General features: G+C 38.3%; 1 protein-coding gene across 1 annotated transcript; it reads left to right on the top strand.

Moving 5' to 3' along the window:
• Positions 1-4,955: 4,955 nt before the first annotated feature.
• LOC131318092 (MDIS1-interacting receptor like kinase 2-like) lies at positions 4,956-8,383 on the top strand. Its single transcript, XM_058347898.1, has 3 exons — positions 4,956-7,061; positions 7,146-7,593; positions 7,717-8,383. Exons 1-3 carry the CDS (start codon positions 4,971-4,973, stop codon positions 8,088-8,090), a joined length of 2,913 nt encoding a protein of 970 aa, XP_058203881.1. The 5' UTR covers positions 4,956-4,970; the 3' UTR covers positions 8,091-8,383.
• The last annotated feature ends 1,265 nt before the right edge of the window (positions 8,384-9,648 follow it).

Genomic DNA, 9,648 nt, shown 5'->3' with positions numbered 1-9,648 from the left:
AAGCCAAACGAAACCCAATCCGACCATTCCAATCTGTTCCTACCACTCCTAGCATCACCAAACGTCGGCCAATTTGATCCCAAGGTTCCCCGATCGAAGAAACCGAAGTCGTCTTCCCCAAATTCAAAGTTTCGTTTTGAAATCAATTCGGCCCGAACCAAGGTATTATAATCCATTCCAAACACTCCTCTAAGCATATTTAGTGTTTTTAAGCCTAACCCTATGCCCTAATTGGACCCATGCATCAAAACCGTGACGAAAAACCAATAAAATCGAATTTGGACCGTACATTGCGGCCGCAACCTGCGGACCGCAAGAACCAGGGTCAAGTTTGCGGCAGAGGTCCCAGACGCAAGGTCAAACCGGTTAGACCTTGCGTTTGATCTGTTTTGTTTCGAATCGACTTTTCGACCTCCCGAACATCGTTTTTGACCCCCGAACTAATTTTCCTAGACTTTTCACACTCTAAAGATCATAACTTGTTAAGATCATTTTTTTTAATTATCTATTTATTAAATTATTTGTTCGTTATCTATCAAAGTTTACAAACGAAAAATAATTGCGACCTTTCAAATAATATTTTTAACACCCAAACTATTTTTTCTTGATTCCTCACACCTCAAAGATGTTATCTTGTTAATTGCATATTTGTTTTATTTAATTTACTATTTATTATTATTTTACAGTGTTTCCAATTAAAAATTCTTTACGACCTTATAAACGTTATTATAAATGCCCGAATAATTTTATTTAGACTCACTATATTCTGAAGATGAAATTTTGTTAACAGTAACATATTTTAAATTTATAAATTATTTATTATCTATTTACTTCACTTTCGGCCACTTTATTTAAACGCCTTTATTTAAATTAATCCCTTGACCTTCCGAACCCAACTTTTGACACTCAACTGGTTGCATAAGACCTTTAGGATTCTTATTAAAGTCATGGTAAATGTTTCAATATTTTTATCCAATTAATGTATTTAATTAGTTTTTAATTAATCTATTTTCTTAGAATAAATTAATAAAAGCCTAGAAAATTTTCTTTTTAAATTCCTTTTAAAACTCTTGCTTTATTGTTGACATTGTGACTATACAAGATTAAGGGCAACGGCCCGTTCATAATAAGTTTGCGTGATTACATTGATTATTAATTGTTTTAATTATTATTGATTTGTTGTATATTGCATCGATTTGAGTGCTAGATTGGACCCTAAAGACATGGGGTGGTATGCGAGTAGAATTCACCTAAACGATGCTAGATAATGGATGAATTGGAAAGTTTTATTTTTCTAGATTGCCTGCAGGCGTGATGTTGAGATTTGTGATGAGATTGAAACTGGCGTGTGTCCAGTGCTGGCGTGTGTCCAGTGGTGATTTGATAAACTGGCGTGTGTCCAGCGATGATGGTGAAGTGGTATATAAGATAGGCGAACCCTAGTCGTGATTCAGGCATGATAAGCTTTCCCCTTGTTGTAGTTATTGGGATGCATACTCGGTACATAACTTAGATGCATCTGCGACAGCAAAGGGAAGTGACCTCATGGGACCGAGCATGGCTAGCGGTTGAGGGAGGAAAGATCCCGCGGAGGAGATCTTAGATTTCACGATAAGTTAATGGATAGTAATGAACTGATTTATGTGGAACAAACTCTGTATTACTTTTTCGCACTACTATTATCCTGCTGCATGCTATCTGTAAAGTAAGAAGGGTAGTTGGGTTGGATTATACTACGGGGTGAACTTGTTCACTCAGGTACGGATTGCCTGGCTTTCGTGCTAGATTTTGCAGATAACCAAGAAGAGACACCAAATCCCGAAGGTGAACAGTTTTATGCTGAAGAGAACCCAGAGGTGGGAGCTGAGCCAGAATATGCTTGAGATCCGTATCAAACTTAGAAGATGGCTCTGTTATTTTGATTAGTTTATTACCACAAAGACTATTTTCAGTATTTCTACGACAATTTGTGATAGACGAAACTTTTGGGTGAATTATCCGGTTTGGATTTTAAATTTTAATTCAATAAATTTTTAGAAATCAATATTTAAAACCTCCGATTTTATTTTCAAAAATCGGGGCGTTACACTAAGTCTAGGGGATTGTGGTTTTGGAGAGACACAATAGTTTGGAATGAAATGTTGTGTTTTCCGTCGCTGCGAAAAGGCGTGGTATTGTTTCCAATTGGGCTGGGTCTGTTATTTAGGGTTTATTTGACGGGTATTTTTGGAAGTAGAAAGTGTGGGAACACTACAACACGAAAGGCTTGTAGCGAGGATTTAGTTTCCTCGCTAAAACGCTGATTTCCTCGCAAAATGTATTTGCGAGGAAATTTTTCCTCGCCCGTTTTCCTCGCAAAAGCCTTGTCGCAAAAAGAATTTGCGAGGAAAAAAATTTCCTCGCTTATTCTAACCCAATTAGCGAGGAATTTTTTCCTCGCTATAGTTTTTCCTCACTAGACTAATACAATGTTTACAGAATAGGCGAGGAAATTTTTCCTCGCTAGACTAATTTTTTCCTCGCCAATTATAGTTTAGGCGAGGAAATTTTTCCTCGCTAAAACTCTAATTTTTTCCTCGCCAATTATAGTTTAGGCGAGGAAATTTTTCCTCGCTAAAACTCTTGAAACTAAAAATAGATAGTTCTCCAGCTCATTTGCTTTCGCGCGAATTCGAACCGTGGCCTCCTGTATGGAGGCATTCACTCCATCCATCACACCAACTTCATTTCCAGTTCAAACCTTTGCCTTTTTTATATATAAACCTTTTGTACATCCTTTCACCTCTCTAAATTTGCTTCTTTAAACGTTTCTCTCTAATTTTAGTCCCTTTGTAGTGTTTCTTTAAACTTGTTTTTTAAATCATTAACATTATTCGCTTTTATTGAATTTTTTTATAATTTAATGTTTTGTTATATATCTTTAATAAATCTTTATAACTTTCTAAATTTGTTTATTTTATACTTCGTTTTAATTCTCTCTAAGTTTAGTAACCTTTTGTAGTGCCTAAATTAGTTTGAGCCCTTTAAATTTCTGCAAATACGATATTTTTTTTTAGTGGGTTAATCTGTTCTTACTGTGTATATGCGCCCATAACAATTTTAACTCAACTGCAATATTATAATAGTAATAATTTGTTATGTTTCTTTTTAAATGGGGTTAACCTTACATATTTTGAAAATAGATTAGTGATATTTTGAAAATACATTTCGCAATTATTAAATACTTTATCTTTTGTTTAGCTTTTCATTAATTTTTTTTGTATGAATTAATAATCAGTTATCTCTACGAAAAGCAATCCATATATCCCATGCATTCTTTTTCTGAAAAGCACATCATTCATCCACAAATTTATAATCCCTATGTTCAATCCTTTTTTTGGACTTATAACAGTCAAAAGAACAATACGATAGAATTGATGAATGCACTTTGTTACCTAGAGTGTTCTATTCCTTGGGTATTTATATACAAATACGGTTACAAGTGATAAGCTTTACAAAAGATATTGCAAATGATAAAATATAACCCCTGAAATGGCTAACATTATTAGGACTTATTTTCTTGATCAATTGATTTGCACTGATTGGTTGACATCCCCCCGCAAGCTGATGGTTGAGGCATGACCTTCAGATTGAAACGCAGTGTCCGATGCGGGAAGACACAAGTCCTTTTGTGTAAAAATATCGGCAATTTGATCCCTGGTGCTAATATATTGGACGGTTAAATCACCCCGAGTGACTTAAAAATCTTTGTATTCAAACAATAAATTTTAGTAGAATTTGAACATACTGACATTGTTAACAATTAATTTCAGTTGGGGAAAAGTGAATTCATATAATTCGTGTGAAACATATTTTTTATTTCATCAATTCAATGCGATTGGCGAGGAAACTATTTTTTTCCATTTATCACTTTTTTATTTTAATAAATTTGCTAATGATATTGAACTATGTAGTTGATTATCCCTTACCATCGTGATATTAAAGATACATGAACATAATTAATAATGACTTACATATAAAAAATTTAATGAGTCCTAAAAAAGGTGACAAAATATTTTTCGCCAAAAGGTTACATTGAGCAAGGAAAACAAATTTCCTCGCAAAAGGGTTACATTTGGCGAGGAAATAATAATTTCTTCGCCAAATGTAACCCTTTTGCGAGGAAATTATTATTTCCTCGCTAAATGTAACTTTTTGGCGAGGAAATTAAATTTCCTTGCTAAATGTAACTTTTTAGCGACAAAATTGAATTTTCTCGCAGATTGTATACTTTTAGCGACGAAATCTCTTTTCCTCGCCATATTTCCTCGCTATAGGCCATCCGTGTTGTAGTGGAAACACTTTTGAGGCTTCACGTTTTTATAAGTAGAGTAGATAAATGTATAACGAAGATGATATGTATGTGGAGATTAGTCAAGATACAATCCTAGACACCTTTGTTAGGAAAAGTATATAAAAAAAGACCCTTAAGTTAATCACATACAAGAAACGGAGATTATAAAACGATGCTACCCACACATATTAAGAACATGATTTTAAAACACATAACATAAATGGAAAGACTCCGAACATAATTGTCTCATAGTTGTATCAACGATGCTATCCACACATATAAATAGATACATATTTTACACAAAAATTTTGTGGGGCCCACATCGAGTCTCACACAAAGAATCCAAGCCGTTCATTAAATGTAAAATATTTTTTCAAGAGCCTCCACAAAAAATCAACTCAATCTGATACTTATAAATGCTCGATTGAATCATCCAATTTTTTATTTTGATTTCTAGCTAATGAATAGTTAGATGATTGGATCAAACATCTATAGATATTGGATTGAGGTGATTTTGAGGTGATTTTTAGTGAAAAAATATCAAATAAGTCTGCCCCTTTCCTTCCACTTGAAAGAGGAAATAAATAAAGTGCGCCAGAAAAATCAGACCACCGAAACCGAATCAGACCTTTTCACAATGCCGAACATATTCAACTACCTTGCTCTGGCTCTCTCAGCCGTTCTGGTGGTTTTCCCACCTCCTTCCACCGCTCAACCACCACAAAATCGCGAAGACGAAGCACTTCTCCGGTGGAAACAAAGCCTACGCAACCAAACAATCGTCAGCTCGTGGATTTTCAACCAAACAAATGGCAACTCTTCAGCTTCAAGCCCATGCAACTGGCGTGGAATTTCATGCAACGCTGCAGGAAATGTAACCGGGCTGAACCTTGCCTACACGGGACTACAAGGTACTCTTGACCATTTAAACTTCTCATATTTCCCTCTCCTCCTCCGTCTCGACCTCAAATACAATCAACTCACCGGTACCATACCCACCAACATCGGCCTACTCTCGAATCTCGTGTATCTTGATCTCTCCACTAACTCTTTCTTGGGCACAATCCCTCTCTCTGTCGCGAATCTCACCAAGGTTGTCGAGCTGGATTTTGGGCGAAACGCCATAACAGGGCAGCTTGACCCGCGGTTATTTCCTGACCGCGGGTCAAGTCAGGCTAAAACCGGCCTCCTCAGCCTCCAAAGGCTACTCTTCCAGGGTACCTTGCTCAGTGGTCCCCTCCCGGCGGAGATAGGTAATTTGGAAGATTTGACAATCTTGGCTTTAGATAACAGCAGATTTTCTGGCCCAATTCCTCAGTCTTTGGGTAATTTGAGTAAGATAACTTTCCTACATCTTAACCTAAACGAATTCTCTGGCCAGATTCCTAAGAATTTCGGCACCTTGACCAAGTTAACTGATTTGAGCTTGTTTTCGAACTACTTATCTGGTCCAGTACCGGAAGAAATCGGAAATCTTTCATCATTGGTTGTTTTTTATCTATTTGATAACAACTTGAGTGGTCAATTACCTCCACAAGTGTGTCGAGGCGGAATGCTAGCGAATTTCACCGCGGGGAACAATAACTTTACCGGTCCGATCCCGGTGAGCCTCAAAAACTGCACATCCTTGTACAAAGTCCGGCTTGATTATAATCAACTAACAGGAAATCTTGATCAAGATTTCGGAGCGTACCCGAACCTCACGTATATCAACTTGAGCCACAACAATTTACAAGGGAAAATCTCACCCACATGGGGAGAATGCAGTAACTTGACACGGCTGAATCTTGGTGGGAATTCCATTGGAGGTGAAATCCCAATGGAGATCTCCCAATTGAACCAGCTAGTAGTGCTTGACCTTTCTTCCAATAAGATATCCGGGAGAATTCCGGCTCAAGTTGGACGATTGTCGAAACTATTGACGTTAAACTTGAGTGACAACCAAATTTCTGGTCAAATACCATTCGAAATCGGGGGACTGTCCAATTTGGCTTCTCTTGATCTCTCCATGAACATGCTAAGTGGACCGATTCCGAGTCAAATTGGAGACATCTCGAGATTGCTGTTTCTAAGCCTGAGTAAAAATCAATTGAATGGGAGCATTCCCTATCAGATTGGTAATCTTGGAACTTTACAAATACTGCTTGATCTTAGTTCCAACTCACTCACCGGAGCGATTTCACCTCAACTCGGGACGCTGATTATCCTAGTAGCTTTAAACCTCTCCCACAATTCTCTCTCCTGTTCTATACCGGATTCGTTTAGTGGAATGCTCAGCTTGTCAACCATCGATTTGTCGTACAATGAACTGGAGGGTCCTCTGCCTGACTCCAAGGTTTTCAATTCGTCTCCGTCCGAAGCGTTTTCTCATAACAAGAATCTTTGTGGTGATCCAAACCAAGGATTGACACCATGCAACTCAGTGTCTGGGGGCGGTAAGGAAAACGAAGGAAACTCGCGGTTGATCATTATCGCAGTTTCTCCCTCGTTAGGCTCGTTGTTTCTCTTGCTTCTGCTTGTTGGGGCTATCGCGCTTCACCGAAAAAGTAACCGCAAAAGCCAGAAAGAAGATGTGGTGAACGGAGAAAACATCTTTTTGATCAAGAATTTCTGTGGAAGAATTGCGTTTGAAGATATCGTCCGCGCTACAGACAATTTCGACGATGCATATTGCATTGGACAGGGAGGATCGGCCAGAGTCTACAAAGTTAACTTACCAAGTGGGCAGGTATTTTTGGAAGTTTCTAATAAATTTTCTCTATCCTTCCTTTAGATTGATAACTATCTTATATTCTGTGTAAATCCTCAACAGGTAGTAGCAGTTAAAAAGCTATTCATGAATGAAGGCTCAGAGATTGGGGAGATCAAGAGTTTTGCGAATGAGGTAGCCACGCTGACAGAAATAAGGCACCGGAACATCGTGAAACTCTACGGCTTTTGTTACCACAAAAAGCACACTTTTTTGGTTTGCGAGTACATGGAGAGAGAAAGTTTGGCAGATGTTTTGAGGAGAGAGAGAGACGCCAAGGAGTTAGACTGGAGTAAGAGAGTGAACGTAGTTAAAGGGGTGGTTCACGCTTTATCTTACCTGCATCACAACTGCGTGCCTTCCATAATTCATCGGGACATATTGAGCAAGAATGTTCTGTTAGACTCGGAAATGGAGGCTCATGTCTCCGATTTTGGCACGGCAAGGTTTTTGAAGCCCGATTCTTCAAATTGGACCACGGTTGCAGGCACGTTTGGATACATTGCTCCAGGTAACTTTAATTTGTGTTCAAAAGGCCATCCTTTATTTGCTTGGCCAGCTAGTTTGATTCGCAAGTGAGAACTAACATGTGACATTGTTGGTGTGTTTTTTTTTCCCCCCTTGGCATGGCCAGAATTATCGTACACAATGGCAGTGACAGAGAAATGCGACGTGTACAGCTTTGGTGTTTTGACACTTGAGATTTTGATGGGATCGCTTCCGGGAGAACTCAATTCAAACCTATACTCATCCGTTGACAATGAACGCATACAATTGGCAGATGTCTTGGATCCTCGTCTTCCGCCTCCTACTAGTCAGAAGCTACAAGATGAATTGGATTCCATTTTGAATCTAGCAGTCTGGTGCTTGCGCGTCGATCCACATTCTAGGCCTACCATGTACGATGCATCTCATTTGTTTGAGATGAATGCCAGAGCTGGCAGAGTGAGTCCAAAGTTGGTTAAATCTGTTAGAAAGGGTGTTGATGAGCTGCCCATGCTCAGTTAGTAAGCTTGATATTTCTCTCTCTCGTTCTCTCTGTTAGGATTCCACCCAAGTGGGGTGGTGTGCGCAAAGCACATGATCACTCTCTACCTTATTTCTTAACGTGTATTTGGGTTTTCTTGTCTATATATATGCATGTATAGAGCGTAGGGAACGGTGTGTGACATAATGTGAGGGAGAGGGTGAGGTGAGCGTGGGGGGCCGGTCTGTGACCTCCCGGAGAGGAACTGGCGTGTGGTTCCCGGAGAGTTTTTTCAGCTCTATGTATATTGTGTGAATATATATATGTATATTGTGTGGTTCTAGGTGTGTGGTTCCCGAGGCGGTTCAAGGGACACTCAAAAAAACACATAAAAAAACACCTTATAGTTTCCGATCAAATTTTGATGATCCGAGCCACTCAATGTGAATAGAATGTGATTTTAAGGATACCCGGAAATCAACAAAAAAAAGACCGAACAGGGCTTGATCTGAGCAGTTTTTAGCTCAGATTTGATGAACGATTCAATTAAAAACTGCCCAAAACAAGCACTTCCCGGTAATTTTTTTGCCGATTTCACGCGAGCACCATTAAAATCACGCTCTACACACATTCAACGGCTCGGATCATAAAAATTTGATCTGGAACTATGAGATTGAGATTTGGAATGTTTTTTTAGGTATTTTTTTGGGTGTCCCTTGAACTGCTCCGATACACACACACATGTATAAAAGGGAGTTTTTCTTTGAAATTATTGTGAGGGTTTGCATGTGTGCGTGTGGTTCCTCCGGTCCTAACAATCTCTTTCGGTCGTGTTATCAGGGTTAGAGTCAGGATTTTTGGGCAGTGGTGTCGAGTACCAAAAGCCATGATAATGTGCAGAGGACTTCGCGGTGAAAGGAAAATGTTGTTATTTTAGTTGTCTCGGGGGCTATTTTCCTACTATTAGTGGTGTCAAATACAATATGTAATAATATAACCAAAATCCTTAGGCATCTCCGACATCGTCTCGCCTTATCAAAGCTCGCTGATGTATCCTTTGGCTCGTTGGTGTATCCATTAGGACTTCATCATGTATCGTAACTAGGGGTGGCAAACGGGCGGGTTTGGGTCAAATTGGGTAAGTTGTTAGTGGGTTGGGTCTTTAATGGGTCATTGACCCATTTAGACCCATTAACTATGAGTCTAATTACCCATACCCAACCCGACCCATTTATTTTAAAGCAAACCCGACCCACCCATTAACCCAATTATATATATACTAAAAATTCTGATCGAAAAATTAGAAAAGTAAAAAAAAATTATGATCGAAACTCATAAATTTTTTTAAAAAGACGAGAATAAGTAATTTTTTTTGTCTTATTGATTTTTTTTTGTTTTTATTCAAAAAATTGTAAGTTTCGATCAAATTTTTTTACTTTTCCGATTCCTCTCATCAAAACAAATTAATAAGTCACAAAAATATGACACAAAACAAAAAAAAATGCGAAAAAGGACAAAAAAATAAGTCAATTTTTTAATCCAAACTCTTGGCGGGACTACCATGAGAGAAATTTATTCACGGCGGAACACAATTTCACG

This window comes from Rhododendron vialii, chromosome 2a (genome assembly GCF_030253575.1).
Source record: "Rhododendron vialii isolate Sample 1 chromosome 2a, ASM3025357v1".
In the NCBI taxonomy this organism is placed as follows: domain Eukaryota; kingdom Viridiplantae; phylum Streptophyta; class Magnoliopsida; order Ericales; family Ericaceae; genus Rhododendron; species Rhododendron vialii.
Note: the sequence above shows the minus strand (reverse complement) of the source record. Positions and strands in the feature narration are given on the sequence as shown.